Source organism: Bufo bufo, chromosome 2, assembly GCF_905171765.1.
Source record: "Bufo bufo chromosome 2, aBufBuf1.1, whole genome shotgun sequence".
Taxonomy (NCBI): domain Eukaryota; kingdom Metazoa; phylum Chordata; class Amphibia; order Anura; family Bufonidae; genus Bufo; species Bufo bufo.
Window position 1 is genome coordinate 664,703,144 of NC_053390.1, and position 25,262 is coordinate 664,728,405.

Sequence of the window (25,262 nt, forward strand, 5' to 3'; positions counted from 1 at the left end):
CACTGCTGGGGCTCAGATCGTTACCATGGCAGCCAGGACGCTACTGAAGTCCTGGCTGCCATGTTCAGCTCCCTGCTGCTGTGTGCAGGGAAGCAGGGAGATGTGTGAGATCCTATTCACCCTGATAAATCTCTATCAGGGTGAATAGCACAAGGTATGAAAAGATCCAGGTTCTAGTCCCTAAGGGAAGAAATGGTTATTAAATAAAAAGTAAAAAAAATAAAAAAAACACCAAAATACTAAAAGTTTAAATGGCCCCCTTCCCAGTTTTACATATAAAATTTACAAACAATAAAGAATAAACATATTACATATCGCCACGTCCCAAAAAGTGTGAGCTATTAAAATATTTATTTCGGTGAAGGCCGTAACAGAAAAAAAACTCTAAACCACGCAATTCGCCATTTTTAGTCACTTTGTCCCCCAGAAGATGTCCCTGGATGTGAGAGGTATGTGGTGCTGTTTTCTCCTATATGTAGTTCATTACTGTGACCTGCGTCTCATCTTCTCAAAGTGCTTTTTAAAAAAAAATTATATGCTCCTGGTCATTTTTTTTTGTCTGGAGCACTGCAACTTTAGATGCAATTTTTTTTATTTTTAAGAAAATTTCCAAAACCCACTTTTTAACCTCTTAAGGACATAGGGCGTACAGGTACGCCCTTGTGCCCTGGTACTTAAGGACACAGGGCGTACATGTACGCCCTGTGTATTTTCGATCACCGCCGGGCGGCGGGCGGTGATCGGAACCCCGTGCCTGCTCAAATCATTGAGCAGGCACTTGGGGCAAATGCGCCGGGGGGTCCGGTGACCCCCCCATGTATGCGATCGCAGAAAACCGCAGGTCAATTCAGACCTGCGGTTTTCTGCGTTTCCGGGTTGTTCGGGTCTCTGAAGACCCGATAACCCGGAACAGGATGGTGATGGTGGTGTGATTTCACCCCACCAATCACCATCCAGCGATCCTGAGTGGTGATGGTGACATCACCACTTAGGATCGCTTTCCGATTGGTCTGTGGGCGGTCCGGCGCCAAATTCAAAAGAGGCAGGCGCTCCTCTCCTCCTCCTTTTGTGTTCCGGAGCCGGAGGAGAGAGGAGCTGCCTGCACGTGTGCCCACCATCGTTGCCAGCACCCCCAGGACCCGATCTGTGCCCCCAGGACCCGATCTGTGCCCCAGCACCCCCCATCAGGTACATAGGGACAGCATAGGGAAAGTTTGTTTTAGGCAGGGAAAAAAAAGGGAAAGTTAGTTTCTGAACTTTTCTTACTTTGATTGCATCACCCTAAGTTAGGGTGTCTGGGGTCCACAGCACAGCTGTGTGACCCTAGACCCCCCCAGGGGTGCTGCCACTTGTCCCCCCCCCCCCCCCCCCCCCCCCCCCACCTTTTTTGGGGTGCATTTTTTTTTTTTTTTTTTTGTACGCTGATTGTGGCCGGCACTTAGTGTCCGGCCACTGTTAGCGCATCGCACACCCCACCGCTGATCAACTTCGGACAGTTGATCAGCGGTTTTGATTTTTTTCCCCCACATTTTTTGCCCTTTTTTTAGTTAGTTTATTTTATTTTTTTTCTGTTAGTTTTAGGGTGAGTTCGTGAACACCCGTGCCCCCACACACACGCACACAAAATAAAGAGTTACACACACGCACATATACACGCAGACACACACTCCCCGATGGCCCGCCGGACGTTCTCGGCCGAGGAGGCATACGCCCAGCTTGCCTCCGACTCCGAGAGTCCCAGTGAGGATGAGGATGACCCCACATTCCTGTTGTCATCCGCATCCTCCTCATCATCTAGCGATGATGATGAGCCCCCAAGGCGGCGGAGACGCCGCCAGGCGGAGCAAGGGGACCGCCATGTTAGGGACCCTGTGGCCCACACTAGTACGAGCAGCTCTGGGGCTCGTACTGGTTTCCCGGCCCACCAGTTAAATCCACCGGAGCCCCCTTCCGGTGAACTTGTCTGGTGTAGCCCAGAGCGATACGAGCCCGTGATTCCTGATTTTGTAGGCCAATCAGGAATCCAGATTTCCACAGTGGGCTACACTGAATATGACTTTTTTTGTCATTTTTTCAGTGACCCACTGGTAAATCTGATGGTGGAGCAGACGAATCTGTACGCCCAACAGTTCGTCGCTCAACACCCGGGCTCCTTTTTGGCCAGGCCCGGTGGCTGGACGCCGGTCAGTGCAGCCGAAATGAGGATATTTTGGGGCCTCGTGCTGCATATGGGCCTGGTCAAAAAACCCAGTGTCAGGCTGTACTGGAGTGGGGACGTCCTATACCAGGCCCCACTTTACAGTACAGCCATGACACGCTCCCGGTTTGAGGCCATCCGGAAATGTCTGCATTATTCCGATAATGCAGCATGTCCCCCCCGAGGTGATCCTGCCCATGACCGTCTGTATAAGATACGGCCGGTCATCGATCACTTTGGGGCCAAATTCATGGAGGCCTATGTACCTGGAAGGGAGGTCGCGGTTGATGAGTCTCTCATTGCGTTCAAGGGGAGACTCATTTTCCGCCAGTATGTGCCCTCCAAGCGGGCGAGGTATGGCGTGAAGCTATACAAAATTTGTGAGAGTACCTCAGGGTACACTTACAAATTTCGTGTGTACGAGGGGCGAGATTCCCGGATTCAACCCCCAGAATGTCCCCCCACTCTGGGTGTTACCGGGAAACTTGTGTGGGACCTTATGTACCCACTGCTGGATAAGGGTTACCACCTTTACGTGGATAACTTTTATACCAGTATCCCCTTGTTCCAGTCCCTTGCCGCCAGATCCACGTCCGCTTGTGGGACCGTGCGGAAAAATCAACGCGGCCTCCCTGCCCACCCCCTCCAGGTACCTATCCCCAGGGGTGAGACCCGTGCCCTTACCACTGGAAACCTGTTGCTGGTCAGGTATAAGGACAAGAGGGATGTCCTTATGCTGTCCACAATTCATGGTAACGGCATCACCCCTGTCCCTGTGCGAGGTACCGCGGCAACGGTCCTCAAGCCCGATTGTATCGTCGCCTACAATCGGTATATGGGAGGAGTTGATCTCTCGGATCAAGTCCTCAAGCCATATAATGCCATGCGCAAAACCCGGGCATGGTACAAAAAAGTTGCGGTCTACTTGGTGCAGGTTGCCATGTACAACTCTTTTGTACTATCCCGAAGCGCTGGCAGCACAGGGACTTTCCTCCAGTTCTATGAGGCAGTCCTCAAGGCCCTGATCTTTTCGGACCGGGAAAGAGCAGGCCGGAGTACCTCGGGAACTGTAGGTGCCCGGATCGTCCCTGGCCAACACTTTCCAGGTGTGGTCCCCCATACTGGAAAGAAGGGACGAACCCAAAAAAAGTGCAGAGTGTGTCGCAGGAGGGGGATACGGAAGGACACGACTACTCAGTGCGACACGTGCCCCGATCATCCGGGCCTCTGCATTGACGGTTGCTTCAGGGAGTATCACACTTCCATGGAGTACTAAATTTATATCCCAATTTAGCACTGACATCGGATAAAAAAAAATGGTTCTCAGACCTGAGACACCCAAAAAAACTAAAATAATTTATTAAAAGTAGACATATTAGGTATCGCCGCGTCGGTAATAATCTCCTCTATAAAACTACCCCATGACCAACCCCCCCAGATTAACACGGTCAAGAAAAAAAAAAAAAAAAAGGTGCAAAAAAAGTTTTTTTTTGTCACCTTACATAATAAAAAGTTTAATAGCAAGCGATCAAAAAGTCATATAGCCCCCAAAATAGTGCCAATAAAACCGTCCGCTCCTCCCGCAAAAAATGAGCCCCCACATGAGATAATTGGATAAAAAAAATAAAAATAAAATGACCCTTAGACTTTAGAGATACCCAAAAAAAAGATTTGTATCAAAAAAGATAATATAGTCAAAAACCTAAATAATTGTAAAAAAAGTAGACTTATTAGGTATTGCCGCGTCCGTAAGAATCTCCTCTATAAAAATATCCCATGACCTAACCCCCCAGATTAACACGGTTAAAAAAAAAAAAAAAAACGGTGCCAAAACCGCTATTTTTGGCACTTTTCCATTTCAATCCGTTTTTTCCGGTAACAAAACAAGGGTTAACAACCAAACAAAACTTAATATTTATTACCCTGATACTGCAGTTTACAGAAACACCACATTTGTGGTCGTAAACTGCTGTATCAGTAAAAGGGAGGCCGCAAAAGGAAAGGACCGACATGGTTTCTGGAAGGCCGATTTTGATGGCCTTTTTTATTGACACCATGTCCCTTTTGAAGCCCCCCTGATGCACTCTAGAGTAAAAACTCCCCAAAACTGACCCCATCTAAGAAACTACACCCCTCAAGGTATTCAAAACTGATTATACAAACTTTATTAACCCTTTAGGTGTTCCTCAACAGTTAATGGCAAATGGAGATGAAATTTCAGAATTAAAATTTTTGGTAACCTTGCCTCACAAAAATGTAATATAGAGCAACCAAAAATCATATTTACCCTAAAAATAGTCCCCAAAAAAATGCCACCTTATCCCGTAGTTTCCAAAATGGGGTCACTTTTAGGGAGTTTCTACTCCAGGGGTGCATCAGAGGGGTTGAAACAGGACACAGTGTAAATAAACCGGTCCATAAAAATCAGCCCTCCAAAAACCAAACGGCGCACCTTTCACTCTACGCCCCGCTGTGTGGCCGTACATTAGTTTACGGCCACATATTGGGTGTTTCTGTAAACGGCAGAGTCAGGGCAATAAAGATACAGTCTTGTTTGGCTGTTAACCCTTGCTTTGTTAGTGGAAAAAATGGGTTAAAATGGAAAATAAGGCAAAAAAATGAAATTTTCAAATTTCATCCCCATTTGCCAATAACTCTTGTGCAACACCTAAAGGGTTAACGACGTATGTAAAATCAGTTTTGAATACCTTGAGGGGTGTAGTTTCTTAGATGGGGTCACTTTTAGGGAGTTTCTACTCTAGGGGTGCATCAGGGGGGCTTCAAATGGGACATGGTGTAAATAAACCAGTCCATAAAAATCAGCCCTCCAAAAACCAAACGGCGCACCTTTCACTCTACGCCCCGCTGTGTGGCCGTACAGTAGTTTACGGCCACATATTTGGTGTTTCTGTAAACGGCAGAGTCAGGGCAATAAACATACAGTCTTGTTTGGCTGTTAACCCTTGCTTTGTTAGTGGAAAAAATGGGTTAAAATGGAAAATAAGGCAAAAAAATGAAATTTTCAAATTTCATCCCCATTTGCCAATAACTCTTGTGCAACACCTAAAGGGTTAACGACGTATGTAAAATCAGTTTTGAATACCTTGAGGGGTGTAGTTTCTTAGATGGGGTCACTTTTAGGGAGTTTCTACTATAGGGGTGCATCAGGGGGGCTTCAAATGGGACATGGTGTAAATAAACCAGTCCATAAAAATCAGCCCTCCAAAAACCAAACGGCGCACCTTTCACTCTACGCCCCGCTGTGTGGCCGTACAGTAGTTTACGGCCACATATTTGGTGTTTCTGTAAACGGCAGAGTCAGGGCAATAAAGATACAGTCTTGTTTGGCTGTTAACCCTTGCTTTGTTAGTGGAAAAAATGGGTTAAAATGGAAAATTAGACAAAAAAATGAAATTCTCAAATTTCATCCCCATTTGCCAATAACTCTTGTGCAACACCTAAAGGGTTAACGACGTATGTAAAATCAGTTTTGAATACCTTAAGGGGTGTAGTTTCTTAGATGGGGTCACTTTTAGGGAGTTTCTACTCTAGGGGTGCATCAGGGGGCTTCAAATGGGACATGGTGTAAATAAACCAGTCCATAAAAATCAGCCCTCCAAAAACCAAACGGCGCACCTTTCCCTCTACGCCCCGCTGTGTGGCCGTACAGTAGTTTACGGCCACATATTGGGTGTTTCTGTAAACGGCAGAGTCAGGGCAATAAAGATACAGTCTTGTTTGGCTGTTAACCCTTGCTTTGTTAGTGGAAAAAATGGGTTAAAATGGAAAATTAGACAAAAAAATGAAATTCTCAAATTTCATCCCCATTTGCCAATAACTCTTGTGCAACACCTAAAGGGTTAACGACGTATGTAAAATCAGTTTTGAATACCTTGAGGGGTGTAGTTTCTTAGATGGGGTCACTTTTAGGGAGTTTCTACTCTAGGGGTGCATCAGGGGGCTTCAAATGGGACATGGTGTAAATAAACCAGTCCATAAAAATCAGCCCTCCAAAAACCAAACGGCGCACCTTTCCCTCTACGCCCCGCTGTGTGGCCGTACAGTAGTTTACGGCCACATATTGGGTGTTTCTGTAAACGGCAGAGTCAGGGCAATAAAGATACAGTCTTGTTTGGCTGTTAACCCTTGCTTTGTTAGTGGAAAAAATGGGTTAAAATGGAAAATTAGACAAAAAAATGAAATTCTCAAATTTCATCCCCATTTGCCAATAACTCTTGTGCAACACCTAAAGGGTTAACGACGTATGTAAAATCAGTTTTGAATACCTTGAGGGGTGTAGTTTCTTAGATGGGGTGATTTTTGGGTGGTTTCTATTATGTAAGCCTCGCAAAGTGACTTCAGACCTGAACTGGTCCCTAAAAATTTAGTTTTTGTAAATTTCTGAAAAATTTCAAGATTTGCTTCTAAACTTCTAAGCCTTATAACATCCCCAAAAAATAAAATATCATTCCCAAAACAATTCTAACATGAAGTAGACATATGGGGAATGTAAAGTCATCAGAATTTTTGGGGGTATTACTATGTATTACAGAAGTAGAGAAACTGAAACTTTGAAATTTGCTAAATTTTTCCAAATTTTTGTTAAATTAGGTATTTTTTGGTGCAAAAAAAAATAATTTTTTGACTTCATTTTACCACTGTCATGAAGTACAATATGTGACGAAAAAACAATCTCAGAACGGCCTGGATAAGTCAAAGTGTTTTAAAGTTATCAGCACTTAAAGGGACTCTGGTCAGATTTGCAAAAAATGGCCTGGTCCTAAGGTGTAAAAAGGCTGTGTCCTTAAGGGGTTAAAGGACCAATTCAGTTAATGAGTCACTTTGTGGGGCTTACCTAATAGAAACAACCCATAAATGACCCTGTTTTAAAAACTACACCCCTTAAGTTATTCAAATAGGATTTTACAAACTTAGTTAACCCTTTAGGTGTTCCACAAGAATTAAAGGGGAAAAAAATTTCTAAATTTCACTTCTTTTTGCAGATTTTCCATTTTAATAAATTTTTTTCCTGTAAGGCAGTAAGGGTTAACCTCAAAACAAACTCAATATTTATTACCCTGATTCTGCAGTTTACAGAAACTCTGCATATTAGGTCTTAAACTGCTGTACAGGCACACGGCAGGGTGCAGAAGGGAAGGAGCAACATATGGTTTTTGGAGTGCAGATTTCGCTGGGATAATTTTAAGTTGCCATGTTGCGTTTGAAGACCCCCTGATGCACCCCTACAGTAGAAACTGATTTTTGATTGCTCAATACTACACTTTTTGTAAGGCAAGGTAACAAAAAATGGCTGTTCTGGCACTAATGTTTTTTTATAACATTCAACTGACAGGACATATCATGTGTTATTTTTAAAGAGCAGGTTGTTATGGACACGCTGATACCAAATATGTCTTTTTATTTTTTTTGTTTCAGTTTTACATAATAAAGCATTTTATTTTTTTAAATCATGTTTTTGGGTCTCCATTTTCTCAAAGCCATATTTTTTTTATTTATCTGTCAATCATCTTATGTAGAGGCTCATTTGTTATGGGAAGAGTTGACATTTTTATTGGTACCATTTTTGGGTATATAAGATTTTTCGATTATTCAATATTAGACTTTTTTTTTTCTCCTTTTTATGGTGTTCACCTGAAGCAAAAGATCTTGTGATATTTTTAGAGAACTGGTCATTATGGATGCACCGATACCGAATATGTCTTTTTTATTTTATTTATTTCAGTTTTACACAACAAAAAGCATTTTTGAAAAAAATCATGTTTTTATGTCTCCTTTTTCTGAAAGCCGTATCTTTTTTTTTTTTTTGGTGCCAATCCGTCTTGTGTAGGGGCTTGTTTTTCTTGCTCGAAGAGTTGATGTTTTTATTGTTACCATTTTTTGTTACATAAGATTTTTTTGATCATTAAATATTAAACTTTTTGGAGGCAAGGTGACCAAAAATGGCTGTTTTGGCACAGTTTTTTATTAAATTTTTGTATGGAGTTCACCTGAGGGGGTGGGTAATTTTATGTTTTTATAGAGCCGCTCATTACGGATGCGGCAATATCTAATGTCTATTTTTATATTTTTTTAGTTTAAATCACTGAAACGAAAGGGACACTTTTTGACTGTAATTTAATTTATTTTTTATTTTTTATAAAACTTTTATTTTAACTTTTTTCCAGTACAGGGTCTTTGACATTTCAGGTTCTGATCCCTGTTTCAATGTAGTACAATACTACACTAACAGCCTGTGTCTCACAGGCGTCTGTATATGGCAGATCCCAAGGCCTTTGTGAGGCCTGAAGGTTTCCATGGCAGCGCAGGTGGCCGATGGAGAGGCAGAGGAAGCCCCCCTCCCTCTGCGATCCTCGTAAATAACGCAGTCAGTGTTGGTGGGGACATATAAGGGTTTAATCCGCCGGCATTGGCATTTACAGCGATGCTGGCAGATACGGCAGGGGCCCCGCTGTCAGTCACAGCCAGGCCGCTGCATTGATCAGGCACACACAGGTCCTGTGCCCGCTCGATAATCATGTACGTCAAAGGTCGGCAAGTCGCTTGCCACCATGACGTACTAGTACGTCAAGGGTCCTTAAGGGGTTAATGGATGCAGGTTGGTGTGGAAATTAAAAAAATGGTTCTTGGAAGACATAACTTATTATTTGTTATTTTTTAGGTCATAGCCTTTAAGATCACTTTACATGTTTGCTGTAGCTTATGCTTTTTAAGGCCTCATTACCACACAATTCCACAACATAACAAAATGTGAAAGAAGGGAAAGGCCCTTTTTCCAAATGCACTGTATATTGGTCCTCACAGTGCCCAATTTTATTATACTATATATAGTAAAACCCACCTTGCCATACCTAATATAAAGCTTCAAATAAATGGGAAAAAAAGGAAGAAAAATTAATCACCTGCCACACACCCCTGCTTGTTCATTGTGTAAATGGCAAACAATTTAACCCTTTTACTGTAGAGCATGTACAGCATATAACCTTAGTGTCCTATTAAGGTGGGGGGCAGGATGAAAAGTTTTGCTTCCTGAAGATATCTACTCTAAAAAAATATGAGTGAGTATGGGGGTAAAATCTTTTTTTTTGGTTCTTTTTTTATTCATATATGTCAATTGGGGACGCTTACGGAGACTGGCGTATAACATGCCGATTGTAACCTGTCTCTGCTGGTGTACATCTGCCACAATTATTAAAAGGAGCATGCCTCTCAATAATTGTGGTGCCTCTGTGCAGGTCCTTGCTCCAAAATGGAAATCCACACCAGCATGGGAGCTGTAAATTTTCCGCTACAATCTATCCTGGTGTAGACTGTAAAAAACGCTATGAGCTGTGCCAGCCCTGCACTGCCCGCCCCTCTCTGCCCACTATTTGGAAAAGGGCCCAAAAGGTGTGTGCCAAATTTTGCAACTTTTTGACACCAGTTTTGTGAAGTACAGGCGATGATAAATGTCCCCCAAAGTGCCTTGTGCATAGAAATTGTTCTAACTAAGGCTGGGTTTACACTCTGTGGCTGGCCGCATAATTTTGTTGTTAAAACTGAGGCATTACCTTCAAATCGTGCGGCCATTGGCTGTCTCAGCTAGTTTTTCACATTCGTTAAAGCGGTCTGCCTGTCGGACATTGCCTTTCATTGCCGGAGCCCCTTGACTATAACGGGACCCGGCAGGGATCTCTCCTGTTTACGGCATGAGCGTCAGGATTCGGCCAGACAAAACTATTGCAAGCAGTGTTTTTTGTCCAGCTGAATCCCCGGCACTAATGTCGGAAACAGGTCGGATTCCACCCAGTTCCCATTTCAGTCAGTGGGGTCTGGCCGTGCTCTGGCCCTATCCGGCTTTACAGGTTACAAGGAACTCCAGCAGGCTTTACCAGTGCTGGATCAGCCCATATGTGAAAGTAGCCTTACAGTACTTTAAAGAGCGCCTGTCACCCCTCCTGACATATCTGTTTAACTGTTTGCTGTCCCCAGGTGCTAAGAATTCTGGAGCCTCTACTGTTAGGACTCTCTGTTATTCTTGGTAGAAGTTTATGAATGAATTGCCAGTTTGCAGGGACACTCCCCAACTGGTAATCCTAAACTTCGAGAATGAATGATTGAGGGATAGCACTGCGATTCTCCAGAATTGGCATTACATGGGAAATGCAAGCAGTTACTAAAACACACATGTCAGGGAGGTGACAGGTGAAATATAAAGCTGGCTACATATATATTGTTTTGGTTGTGGCATTTTTGTTGCATTTGTGGTGTTTTATATATTTTTTTTCCCAGAAGTCAGCATGCTCTAACTATGGTGAGTTTTTTCTGATTTTTACCCCATAGGCTACTCTATAGGGTGTGAAATATTGCAGAACAAAATGCATGTTTTACATTTTAAAAAAGCTACAAAAACCCTTCAAAAAGTTATGAAAGACACTTGAAACCCAAGGAAGTGTGTAAGAGGCCTTATGATTTTCAGTAAATTAGAAATGCAAATGGAAGCGTTACGAAAGCGGATGATTATTCGGGTCATTTTTAGGATTTAAAGGCGGTAGCTTCAGATGAGAAGTAACCATGGAGCAAGAGGCCAGGTTTTTCTAAATGAAGAGATGAAATATGAAGGCAGAGGAATGTAGGTGGTAATACGTGTTTTATTCTAGTTGCTTCATGGCTAATCTCCCTGTATGAAGTAACTAGAACAATATGTGATTGATTTTAATTTACCTTCAAGCGACTATAAGAAAAAACTGTGCTTGATTGATGTCAGAAATGTGAGGGCCTCTAATAGAGTATCTGGAACACGATATTAATTCAGTGCACAAGTTCATGTTTTTGGCCAATCAAAACAGTGGCGATGGCATAAAGCAAGTACTCAGAGAGAGACCTTTTGATCTTGACTCCCCTCGTCTCCGATTGGGTTGTGCTCTCAGCCGCACATTCTTTATACTTAAGATTTCCTTTTCCTTGGCTGCGAATCCTACTTTAAGCATCAATCAGCCACTAACTGGAGCCATCCACGTGTTCTTGAATACGAAGTTCAGCATTCAACTAAACCTACAAGCTTGCCATTTGCTGTCAGCTATTTGGCCCTCTGACGGATTTATTTTTAATATTTCTGCTTCTTTTCTATATTTAACACGCGGCTGCTGATTTTTGTAGCCGGTGTTTGCCAGCTGCAGATTAGCATGATAAATACCATTCACATAAAATGTAGATATCATGTGGTGCCATATTCTGCCTCCTGTGTACTGGCTAATAAAAGACTGGACGTTTGTGGTTCTGTCAATGTGCAGTTAAAGTAAATTATCACCTTGTTACAAGCTCTGAAATGGGGCAGACTGGTCGTAGACCCCCGATGGCCAGGGGCCCCCCTTGAATCCTCCTCACCCCTGCTGGCTGGGTACATAACAATCAGATGCTCTCGGCATTAATTCATGCTAGGAGCATCAGATATTTTATATACCTGGCTGGCAGCCTCAGGTGGCCTCTGGAATTTCACTATATCACTGTCCTCGGTATTTTGTGTGCTGCACTGTGGCAGTATTTTATGCTGCACTATGGTATTGCTGTCCCTGACTTATACTGTCCTGCCTACTTGTGTTGGCCCGTGTTCTATCAGTTTGGTCCCACCTACAAGGTGGGGGACACTTTTTTTTGTTTTTCGAGGGACACATTAAGTTGCCAGTCCATCCCTGGCTCTGAGTCACGGAAAAGATATTACCAACATTACCCCTGCAGCTGGGAAATCTAATTTAAATAGTAAACTGTACGATAATCTCTAACATCGGTTGATCAAGTGGATAGAACATTGTCTGTGTCTGATAAAGAGATGGATCTCAAGTAGCTTTCAAAAATATGTACATAGTATTGTGAAGGGAAAAACAATACATGAAGCTCATCCGGTTTTCCGCTTTGCAGCGTGCAGCTCTACTATGGCAAACATTTTTGCTAAATCCATCTGACAGCCGGCTCCTTCAGGCACATCGTCAGGAGATATTTTGAGACGATATCAGAGAAAAGGGTTAGAAGTGGCCCCTGGCAATTGTTAGTAAGGCATCATTTAATGTATGTAGAGCAGAATTCTGTGATGCTTCAATAGGCTTAACAAGATCCTACTATCTTTCATGGATGTTTCCAGTCATCTTCTGCTAGAATATTTGAAGGAACATGATGAGTCTAAATTGTAGTTCAGCACACTGGATCCCTTAATAGAGAGAATCTTTGGGGTACACATTAACAGTAATCCTGTTGAAAGATCTTTATTACTTCATATAAAATAGTGAGAACAGTCTTGGCTATAATGGCCTAACAGCACTTTTTGTACATTAGGTTTTCCCAATAACAACTAATTAACCAAAAAGTATTATTCTAAAACCTTATGTCACCCATCTAATAGAATTTTATAATCAGATGTGTTTTATGTTGTAGTTTACCATGAATTTACTTGGGACTATCAAAAAGAGGTATGTACAATGGGGTACACTCACCAAAGCTAGGATATGCCCAAATTGTCTGATAGGTGTGGGTCCCACCTCTGGGACCTGCACCTATTGCTAGAACTGAGCCCACAAAGTGAAAAAGAGCAGACCAAGCTGGCGCAGCCACCCTCAAGCACACTGCTTTTTTTGTAAGTCCCACAGCAATGAATGGCAAGTGCTGCTACATATCCATTTACTTCTATGGGGCTGACACAATAATATTACCTACTGGACTGTGTCAAAGAGGCTGATTAAAGGGGTTCTCCAGGAATTGAAAAAATGAAAATGCTTAAGTATTTTTTTTTTTTATAAATATATTCACAAATACCTTTCATTACTTAGAATGGCTTGTTTTGTCTAGGGAGCAATCATTAGGAGAAATAAAATGGCCGCCGTCCTATCAGTACACGCAAAACCTGTCCTAATCACACAGGAGGACAAGTTACTTCACCACAATGAGCCATAGTGCTGCCTCATCCTCCTCTCTGCTCTGCTTGTCAGGAATCATGATCTTGAATACAGGCGAATCTCTGTGGGAATGGAGATGATGAGGAGACATGAGAGGAGGGTGAAGTATGGCTAATGAGCAGCAGCACTTGTATGCAGTCTTCATTACGACAGCAACACATTACCACAGCCTGTCCTGTCCGTCCTTTCTGTACTTAATGTCTGCTCATGAACTAAATTCCCCAGAGATTCAGCTAAAGTTCTTATCATCTGTATTCAGGATCATAATCCCTGACAAGTAGAGAGGAGGAGGAGGATGAGACAGCCCTTTACCTCAGTGTTGTAAAGTAACTTGTCCTCATGTGTGATCAGGACAGGTTTTCTGTGAACTAATGGGACAGCGGCCATTTTGTTTCCCCTGATGATTGCTCCCCAGACAAAACGAGCCATTATAAATAATGAAAGGTATTTGAGAATATATTTATCATAAAGTAATAGTTAAGTATTTTAATTTTCTTAATTCCCGAAGAACCCTTTTAAAGACTGGAAGAAAAATCCATTGAGGAGCGGTAGTAAGGAGAAGAGGAATGAAAAATATGGGGAGGAGGTATAGAGTGCACAGTTGAGTATGTAGGCTCACCGAAATTGTCATAGATAGGAAGCAGAATCATTAGACCCACTTACATTTTGGTGGATTTCTGAAAAATAAGCCAAACCCACGAGTAAAACTGTTCTACACAGCGACCTCTTCACTTGTAGATGCTGAATGAATTGTCCTCATCATCTGGTTGACTAAAGGTAAGCCTACATAGCTGTATCTAGTTGTTAACGGTCTGGTGGCCCGCCGTCTGGCAAAGCTTTGTGCGTTTCTAACAAGGAAAATATAATTGAACAAGGAAACAAGACAAATGTAACTGGTCTGGCATAGTACTGGATTTGAGAAGGAATTGCAGTACGTTGGAGAATACTAATCTTGGCATTACATTTACCATTTGTTAAAATATGGATGCTGATAACACAAATTATACTTGTAATTATCTTTCTTGAGGTGGCGAGTCTTAAAGTGAATTTTAGCAAAGCTAATGAGGTAATTCATGGCTGGCTATGAACATGACTTGAAAATTGGTTTGTGGATAGAAGACCTAGTAATTACTAATTGAACTCCTAATGCAACTAAGGTCTGAGACCACATCATTCGGAGGCTGATTCTGTCTCTTTTCTTATTTAAATAATTGAAGTTGTATACCCAGAAGTTTTACTCTATGCGACCTCGCAATGATCCATCCTGCTGCTAATCCAGATCATTAACCACTCACACGGCCAAATTGTGGGATTTTCTCTGCTCACAACACTTTGTACATTACTTTTTAATAGTGCGAGTCCCTGCAGGTTCATGACATTGATGTCTTCCATTCTCTTTCTCTCTTCTTTCCTGCACGAGTGAATATTGTTTATTGCCTCGTGTATCAGAGAAGAAAGGTTGGCGTTGAGGATAAACATTATAGAAACAAAATGCTGGGCATAGAGTTTCAACCAAAGTGTTTCAAGGGAACATAGAAAACAATATTATGTGGTAGTGACAAAAGCCGCTTTCCTGGACCTTCCTTTGTATATTACGGAATTAGTTATCTGTCCCCTTGTATGTTATAACAAAAAACATTCTCCTTATGAGCTCCTCCCAAAGAAGCTTTACCACGAAAAGCCTACTAACGTTTCCGGGGCCCAGCCATGCCCATTGTGAAGGAGCCCAACACCGCCCCGCATACTCCGAATCTCCTTCTTGCTCCCCGACATCGCAAAGCTAGAGCACCGTAATCTCGGATTACGGCGCTCTAGTTTTGTGACGTCGGGGAGCAAGGAGGAGATTCCGAGGATGCGGGGAGGTGCTGGGCTCCTTCACAATGGGCTTGGCTGGGCTCAGAGTCAGAGAACCCTGGACTCATCTCTGAAGCATGGAGGAGGAGACAGGACTCGTGTAAGGTTCATTTTAAATATCTATAAAAATTGTTTTTTGACCCAATAAAAGCACAGAGAGCTATGGGGACTGGATATTGCGGATGTCCTAGCGGCGATCTAGCTGCTCATGTCCTCAGCTTTAAACCCAAAATCCAGGTGACAGCTTCCCTTTAAATTAGGCCCCACAGACATTTAACTTTCTTATGTATTGTGACACAGTGAGAGGTTTTGTCTGGGAAAACAGGTATTTTCCTCCCAGCCTGTGCTGCTGGGCTGATTTACAGCCAGGTGAGGTCAAATACCGGACCGGATTTTAAGTGCCGTTCCGGGTTTTGGCAGCACCTGGCTGTCCTTAAATAGGCAGCTGGACTCTGTGTTGGGATCTGGGAGCCTTGTGTCTGGATGAAGGCTTGCTTACCTGTTTGGCGTGAAAACAGGTTGGTGCTGCTATGGTCAAGGACTCTGAGGCACAATTGCCGCATTGGTGTGAATTACCACCAACGCCGCAAGGTGACTTTTTGTTTGATTATGACTGCTTGTTTTGTCACTTGCCTAAAGTGTGAATAGAAAATTGAACTGTTTGATCCAAAGAACTTGTTGTTGCCTCTATACTGCGTCCGCCAATCCTGTCTACCAGAGCGAAACCCCACAGTATATATTATTCTGCTGCCCACATTTTTATCATGGTTATTGCCAAGTACACTGACATTCTTTAATATTAAAACTGTTATTGAAGGTGATTGTACAGTATATGACGTGACTCAGTAGTCTTCCTATAGTGATTTTTCAATTTGTGTTTTTTAGAATACTTAATAAAGACTGTAATATTTCTAAGGACCTGAGTAGTACTTTGTTTTTTTGTGGTGTATTGAAGTCAAATAGAGTAGTCCAGTTACTAATAGATGTGACTAATTGTGGATCGATTGTGGTATTAACAAGTTAGGTTAGTTTTACACTAGGGTTAAAATCTTTTGGCAGGCTGTTCTGGCAGAGGAACAGCCTGACAGAGTTCATCATATCTGGCATAGCCAGTGTAAGGGATCGCCTCTTATTTGGGGGTCTTTCTCACAGATACGACTTTAGGACACCAGGTTTCAGGTCCAAACCGTGCATTTATTGTGCACACTCCAACCAATACAGGTTATCATGAAGTCGCAGCTTCACCTAACACATGTGACATCCACATAAAATAATAAACACTTGCCCGGCTAGGCTCTAACTAACAGAGTTTCCTGACTCACCTAAGTCCTTGTTCACACCCTGTGAACACAAGCGGCTTTCTCAGCCAATGTCCCACAGCCTCCTGGCTGTACAGAGCACAGTACGCCCACTGCCTCCAGTCCAGTGTCTCAGCACACATGGGGGAATAGTGGTCTCTCAGCCCTCCTGGCTTGGACCACACAGAGCCTCCAGGCCTCTGTCCACAGGCAACACACTCCCCCCTTGCTGACACTCTGGGAGGTGCTTTGTGCCAACCTGATCACTTCCAACTGGTCTCGCCTGTGGTGGAATAGGGGTGTGGACCGAACTATCCACCCCTTCCTTGCCTCTAACCTGCGTGAGACCTGTCACTGTCTCACACCAGATACTGCCTTTCCCTGCCAGAGCCCATTGACTGCAGTGGGACCTGGTGGGGATCCTGCCTGCTTCCGTTATTAGTGCAAGCACCGGTTTTTGTCCGGGCGAATCCCAGCTCCAATGCCGTATACAGACCGGGTTCCATTATAGTCAATGGGGCCTGGTGGTGCTCCGCCTCCTTCCAGCTATGCCGGATTTAAGGAACTCCTTCAGGCTGGTCCTCAGCTGGAACAGCCTCCCAGAAGAATTTAACGCTAGATCGCTACTAGCCTTACAGTATTTCGGACAACCTCGGTTGCCAAATAGCTTGGTTCCCTGCATTGTCAATAGTATAAAGGTACGTATTAATGCACATGTATTTTAACTTGCCATTTTGATGGCTGTCAGCACATTGCAAGAGCATTCTGCTTACTTTTGTGCACTGGGAAACCACAGGGAATTTAACCTCTGTTCAATCCTTTCCTCTGATGCCCACTTTTCTGCTGGATAAGTGTAGATAAGGGGGTTGTCTGGTTTAGAAAACCCTTTTTAAAATACACTACTAGATACAAAGTGGCTCCATCAGTGGGACACCCTGTAAACAGCCTACAATATTATTTTATTTATATTATGGTTTTTTTTTGTTTGTTTTTTTGAGTATTTACGGTAGTTCTTTTGATTTTGCACTAGCAGTGGATATAATATGGGTGAAAACAGTAGATGCTGTGTTTGAACACCACGTTCGTGCCTACCTCCTACCATTTCCCTCAGGTAGCACTTGTTAAATGTCATCTGCTAGCAGGATTAGTCTAGATATTCTACATGTAAATGGAAAAGACAAGTCTACTTCAATAGAAACACTAGATGGAAAAGCTACTTCCCACATGTAATAAATTCTCATTTCATTTAGCAGGTGTGGTTAGGTGACATTAATAAATCTAGGATACTTCATGATGAAGAGATGATGTGACCTGTCCATTAAAGACTGTTTTGAGCCACACATACTGTTACTACAAAATCTGTTTGTTTTTTTCGCAGGACTACAGGGTCAATATCTTTCTAAGGCAGAGATGGAATGATCCCCGACTAAAGCTTCCCAGTGATTTCAGAGGCTCAGATGCTCTCACAGTAGACCCAACAATGTTTAAGTGTCTGTGGAAGCCAGATTTATTTTTTGCAAATGAAAAGAACGCCAATTTTCATGATGTCACCCAAGAAAACATCCTCTTGTTTATTTTTCGTGATGGAGATGTCCTTCTTAGCATGAGGTAAATTTCCTTCAAGTTTTAATCGTCTTTTTTTATATAGTAGATATATTTATATGTGGAAAGTTTTCGGCGCTTAGTGAGTGCTACACTGTGAAGGTAATGAAAGATTGCGCAGTAAAATATTAGCTACAACATAACTCTTGCACTAATTTTGGTCTGTCAGATTTGCGGTCTAGATTTATGGTAGACCAATTAAGGAGTATGGGCGTTTTATGTGAATACACGCTAAAAGTGCAATAAATGACAGGTAAACAACGTAATCCCTGTCCATATGATGTCATATGGCAGTGGTCATGTTATATACACTGCTTTGGCTGCTGTCACTTGACTGCGCCTGTCTCCATTTAGGCAGTGAACCATAGTTCACCACGTGTGGTCCATCATCTGATCTTGCTGCTTAGCTATCCAAGCTATCTAGACTTGTTCAAGCCACATGACTCTTATACGTGAGCTATATCTGGTATTGCAGCTCATCATCACTTCAACTATACAGAGCTTCAGCACTAGACTCAGCCCATGGATACAGGCCAATATATACATTAGTGCAGAGATGCCCAACCTGCGGCTCACCAGCTGTTGTAAAACTACAACTCCCACCATGCCCTGCTGTAGTCTGACAGCAGTAGGCTCTCTGGGCATGCTGGGAGTTGTATTTTTGCAACAGCTGGAGTGCCGTAGGTCGAGCAGCCCTGCATCAGTGTATTGTCGGCCTAGCCTGCTAAGGACAGTGGGTTGGATGAAAATCTAATGTATATGGAGAGAACCCGAGTCTCCCCCAAAAGATGATGACGGATTAGGAGAACTGAATTTTTTTACCCCATCCCTTTGTTCTCAGGAGATAAGCTACCGCCAGAAGTGTCTGGCAGAAGCTCTGTTCCCATTGTCAGCACATACATGTTTGGCCAAACCAAATATATATGTGTACAGGGGAGTTGGTAGGAAATCTGGAAAGATAGCCGACATCTGAACGATCCGTTGGGCAATAGCTATTGAATGCGCATAGCTGAGTGGTGCAGTTTCTGGAAGGAAAAAATAAAGTAGACCATTTTTATTATCTCCAATCCTGGGCAAGCATGATAAAACAGTTGAGAGTTTTGCAGTTGTAATATGGATGCTAAAAGGCACCCATATTATGGGCATCTAAATGAGGCTTAATGGACTATTTCAAATAAAATGTGCCGTATTTTTCACCCTATAATAAGCATCTAGGTTTTAGAGGAGGACAATAAGAAAAAAATATTTTTCATTAGACCTCAGGTCAGACCCCCAATGTTAATCAGACCTCAGCTAACAACCCCAATCAGACCCCGAATGTTAATAAGGCCCAAATAAGACCTCATATCAGACCCCCAATCGGACCTCAGCTCAGACCCCAATGTGAATGACCTCAGTAAGAGCGCCATGCCTCTCATCAGCCCCCATCCCTCTCATCAGCCTCCCTGCTCCAGGACCCGCCGCTCATCACTGCCCGCGATCTTCTGTCTGCTGTGCTGTGAACCAGCGCACACAGTGTGAGGTTACAGAGCGCCCTCACGCTGTGCGCAGCAACAGCACAGCTGACAGCCGAGGACCAGGAAGCGGTGAGTACAGAGCCTTCACTGCTTCGCAGTCCTCCGGTTCTAATGAAGCACTCATTAGTAGTCGCCCCAAAGACTCTGTGGTATTTTCCCCCCACTTTTGGTGGGGGGAAAAATGCGTCTTATGGGGCGAAAAATACGGTACACTCTATTTACCATACTGTGTATACAATATACTTAGTGCCATGTATAGATCCATGGTCAGAAATCATTTTACCACAATATTCAGTTCTAGTTAAAGGGGCTGTCCAGGTTTTTAAGAAAATTGCCAACGAGCAGGAAATAGTTCAAATAAAACAACCATCACGTAAGGTGGATTTTGACTGCCCGATAATCTAGTAGATTATTGGGAACAAATATTCCTGCGAATGCTCGTTCCCGACAGTCTGCTGTCTAAATGCTGCTGTCTAAACGCGCTGCCGATGAACGAGCAAAAAACTCGTTCCCTCATCCTCATACTATGAAGGAGATCCCATGCAACGGTTTTCTTCACTAAACGAGCATCCGACTTTCCTGAAGGAACAATCGGCTGTACATCAAAGCGTCTAAACCCACCTTTACTTGTTAAATCCCCCGCTGCTCCAGTGGACCCCGCCAGTCCAGAGTTGTTTACTTGTACCTCTGTCAGCAGCACATGACCAGGCCAGCCTTCAAACCCTTGGATGTAAGCAGAGTTGCCTGAATATGATGACTGCAAGCGGGGATCTTGAAAATTTTTAGAAATGTACACAAGGGGAAGTGTAAACTGGATCACCTTTTATTATAATGTTTTACAAAACCAGAAACCCCCTCTAAGGACTAAAAATCATTGTCTATTATTCATACTTTATATTTTTCTTCAGGTTGTCCATTACTTTATCCTGTCCCCTGGACTTAACATTATTTCCAATGGATACTCAGCGATGCAAGATGCAGCTGGAAAGTTGTATGTATCCAGAAAATGTATTTCCTCTGTTTAATTCACAGAACCATATACATTATAGAGAAGAATCTCATATAATATGCCAGTAAGGGGTCCATGACTCCACCCAACAGCTTGAAAGATCTTGAGCCATAATAATAGGACACATTGTGTGTCAGTGTTCTTCTTTTTCCTTAATGCATACTGTATGTTATGTTTCAGAATATTAATTTTGCTTAATAATAATCCAAATCGTGACACAGTTGATTGTCATATCTAGACATCTTATCTTTGCATGCAATATGTAGGCTCTCCCTATTTTTGAGTAGGTTTCTCATGGTTCTCAGGGATCTGCTATCTTTCAGAAACATACACCTGTGAATCCTTACTTTTGCTTTTGGCTCAACGTGTCCGGAGATGTGTGTTGTGTCCTGAGAAGTGATTTTTCAATACTGTACCATGTCTGTCTGTCTATGTGCTGGTGTATTCCTTAACTAAATCCTAGAAAACTTAAAGGTGGACTCCACTCTATATTAGTTGATATTGTCACTATTGTGTGTGAGAGGTAAGGGTATCAAGCTGCTCATATACCTTTTGTTTGTTTGTCATCTCTCCTCGGTTCAGCTGAGCATGCATGTATATTCAGTGGAGATAGAGGAGAAAGCCACCTGGATTGTGAGAGAACAAAAGGATTGGGCCTTAAGATTCAATGCGCCTCTGTCTCCACAGGAGAGTTAGGAGCTGCCCATACACATTAGATTGGCTGGCTCGGCCAAAAAACTGCGGGTTCAGCCGAAAATATGCCAATGTGTATTGAGGCCTTAAAACAGTGACGTCCAATGGAGCCAGGGACAGATGTGACTGAAATATGTTTGTACTCTATAAGCAATGGTACATAAAAATGTAATATTTGCCTTGGTTATAAGTACGCATTCAGGACAGATAATTTTTGCTTTCGGAAAGCTAAATGTGTTTATTTCTCTGAAATAATATTTTCTATTGACCAATAGTTGGATATACGACGGATGATTTGCGGTTTGTTTGGCAGTCAGGAGACCCTGTACAAATGGAAAAGATTGCTTTGCCTCAGTTCGATATTAAAACAGAAGATATTGAATATGGTAATTGTACAAAGTTCTACAAAGGAACTGGTGAGTAATATTCAGGCTATTCCTTCTGTCCTCTCGACTGAGTCGTGCTTCTCATTACTTTCCATGATTTATCCTGTTTATTCTATGTTTCTTAACGTCCACTAATGTTGGTTTAATGGCTGCAGACATCTGGCTCAAACACGAGGAAAGGGATTTTGCAGTTTCTGCCAGTGGTCAAGCCATTTTATTCTAGAGGACCTTATCTGTTATGTTACAAGTACAATAAATACATACTATGGATGTCCTAACTGAAGGTGGCCAGTAGTTGAACAAACAAAAATATCTGGTGAACGATAGTGTCACAGACAGGGTGACCACACACACTTTTGTCCAGGTTGGCTGTTACAGTTGATCAAACTGGCCATACATGTTCAATAAAGCAGGGCGATGGAAAAACAATCTTTCTTTGAACAACTGTCGGATGAAAATACTAAACTTCTTTTCTGATGATATTGGTCTGTCCTCGGTCGGCTGAAACGATCGTACGTAGTTAAAGGGGTTCTCGGTGAATTAAGAAAATTAAAATACGTCAATATTATTATATTATAAATATATTCCCAAATACCTTTCATTAGTTATATGGCTCGTTTTGCTCTAGGGAGCAATGATTAGGAGAAACAAAATGGCCGCTGTCCTATTAGTGCACACAGAACCTGTCCTAATCACACAACAGGACAAGTTAATTCACAACACTAAGATAAAGAGCTGCCTCATCCTCCTCTCTGCTTGTCAGGGATTATGATCCTGAATACAGATGAGAAGATATTCAGCTGAATCTTTGTGGGAATGGAGTTCATGAGGAGACATGAAGTACAGAGAAGATGGACAGGACAGACTGTGGTAATGTGAGACTGTGGTAATGGAGACTGCATACAAGTGCTGCTGCTCATTAGCCACGTCATGAACTCCATTCCTACAGATATTCAGCTAAAGATCTTATCTGTATTAAGGATAATAATCCCTGACAAGTAGAGCAGAGAGGAGGATGAGGCAGCTCTTTACCTCAGTGTTGTGAAGTAACTTGTCCTGCTGTGTGATTAGGACAGGTTTTGTGTTTCTCCTAATGATTGCTCCTCAGACAAAATGAGCCATTATAACTAATGTAAGGTATTTGGGAATATAGTTATAATGAAGTAATATTTAAGTATTTTCATTTTCTTAATTGCTAGTTTATTAGAGCTAGGTATGTATACTTAAATTATTCTGTCAATGATTGTCAAAAGATCTGTAATTACCTTATAAAAAACTGCTTTCATTAATGTCCCCTATCCCTTTCCACTGGTCCCTTTAAAAGACTGTTGCTAGGGCTTTTCTGTCTCCATCTCAGTGTAAACAGATGACAGAGGGGCGGTCCTCCACACTCAACACTGCATTAGGCTTCAGAGTGAGTAGGCGTGTCTCTTAGTAATCCAATCTGATTAGCTGGCAGGAAGTTGCTTGGTATGGGAAGTGAGGGAAGACAGTTTTGGTCTCAGAGAACTGGCAGAGGAGCCATCTTGAGAAGATCCTCATATTGTAGGGTCCAAAACAGTCGTAACTAAGGTAAAAGCTCATGGAAAACAGTGGTATGTGAAGAAACTAAAGATTGCTTTATGCATAATGCTACAGCAGCAGTAACATACAGTATGTTCAAATGGATTCTTTGATGAAAACATGAGTTACACTTTAAATTTCACCCAGTAAACGATCATTTTGGTTGAAATCATCCATTTTATTCAACTTTAGACTGATGTATATGGGTACCTTTAGACTGTATACACTATACAAAACTGACAATGGTTCTAACCTGTGTCCCAAACAAAAAAACCTGCTCACCTGTCTGTCTTGCCTGTGCCTCTGCCCCGTTCCCGGATGTTTCCTGGGAGCATCAGGTGGCTAGGTCCTGTGGCCAATCAGGCCTCCGCAGTCACATCTGCTTGAATGGCATGTCACAGCAATATATAACCGCTAAGGCTTGTGATTAGCCACAGCAGTCATCCGACCAAACCACTTTCTGCAGCCGGAAATGGGGCAGCGTCGTGGGCAAGACAGACAGATGAGTGCTTTTTATTTTATTTATTTTTTCCTTTTTTAATGCGCACAGGTTAGGGCCAATGTGATTGTCAGATCCTAGACCAGAAATAAATTTTGTCACAAAAGTAATGAAACGTAACTTTTTTTTCATTGTGTAAAACACTATTTCCCACAGCCACAGACATGCCATCACTATTGGCTACAGGCTGTGTTACCCAGTCATGCTTTTACTTATCCAAGCCATTCAGTGATTTTCTCGTGACACATTGTACATCAAACCGGGAGCGTGTCATGGCCATACTGTAAAGTGGGATCTGGTAGAGGATGTCCCCACTCTAGTAATGCCTGACACTAGGTTTCTTGACTAGGCCCATGTGCAGCACGAGGCCCCAAAATGTCCTCATCTCGACTGCACTGACCGGGGTCCAGCCACCGGGCTTAGCCAAAAAGGAGCCCGGGGGTTGAGCAACAAACTGTTGGGCGTACAGGTTTGTTTGCTCCACCATTAGATTTACAAAGTGGTCACTGAAAAAAAGACTAAAATAGTCATATTCAGTGAAGCCCACTGTGGAAATCTGGATTCCTGGTTGGCCTACAAAATCAGAAATCACGGACTCAAAACGCTCTGAGGTATACCAGACAAGTTCACCGGCAGGGGGCTCCGGTGGACTTAACTGGAGGGCCGGAAAACTGGTACGAGCCCCAGAGCTGCTCATACTAGGGTGGGCCACAAGGTCCCTAGCATGGTGGTCCCCTTGCTCTGCCTGGCCACAGTCAGTGTACGCACAAAAAAATAAAAAATAAACTGCTTGCGCCCCAAAAAAGTTGGGGGGGGCAAGCTGCAGCACCCCTGGGGGGTCTAGGGTCACACAGCTGTGCTGTGGACCCCAGACACCCAATTTAGGGTGATGCAATCAGTACATTTTTATTTTCTTCTACTAACTTTCTCTAAATCTCCCTGCCTAACCTAACCTTTCCCTAAATACCTGGGGGTGCTGGGGCACAGATGGGGTGCTGGCTGACAATCCTAAACTTTTTACAGATGGGGGTGCTGGCTGGTGATCCGACAAAGCGCTCCTCTCTCCTCGGCTCCCAGACTGAAAAAGAGTAGGAGATGAGCGCCGATGCAATTTGAAATGCCCGTCCGCCCAGCCGACCAATGAAAGGCGATCCTGAGAGTAGGGGTGGGCGATATGGCCTAAAATTTATATTGCGATATAATTTTAAGCATGTGCGATATGCGATATATATTGCGATATATATTGTTTTCTATATTGGGGGGGGGGGGGGGTGTTTAAACTTTTTTTTTTTATTTAATAACTATTAGCCTCCTTAAGGGCTAGAACCCTTGTCATATTCACCCTAATAGAGCTCTATTAGGGTGAATAGGACTTTACACTTTCCCTGCTGCCCTGTGCTTTGTGCACACAACAGCAGGGAGCTGACCATGGCAGCCAGCCTCTCATGTGCCCCCCAGCCTCTCATGTGCCCCCCCCAGCCTCTGATCTGCCCCCCCAGCCTCTGATCCGCCCCCTATGGTAACTCAAACCCACCCCCCCCCTCCCCAGTATTAATCATTGGTGGCAGTGGCCACAGGGTCCCCCTCCTCCCCCCCCCCATCATTGGTGGAAGTGGGCAGTTCCGATCGGAGTCCTAGCAGTGTAATGCTGGGGCTCCGATCGGTTACCATGGCAGCCAGGACGCTACTTAAGTCCTGGCT

General features: G+C 43.1%; 1 protein-coding gene across 2 annotated transcripts in view; it reads left to right on the forward strand.

Annotated features, from left to right (window-relative positions):
- Positions 1-25,262, forward strand: part of GLRB (glycine receptor beta) — a 121,758-nt gene that overhangs the window by 74,768 nt on the left and 21,728 nt on the right. For both annotated transcript variants that reach the window (XM_040418584.1, XM_040418583.1), the window contains exons 5-7: positions 17,671-17,900; positions 20,320-20,402; positions 21,389-21,529. In XM_040418584.1, coding sequence (XP_040274518.1) covers positions 17,671-17,900; positions 20,320-20,402; positions 21,389-21,529 — 454 coding nt within the window. The remainder of the gene's footprint in view (positions 1-17,670; positions 17,901-20,319; positions 20,403-21,388; positions 21,530-25,262) is intronic.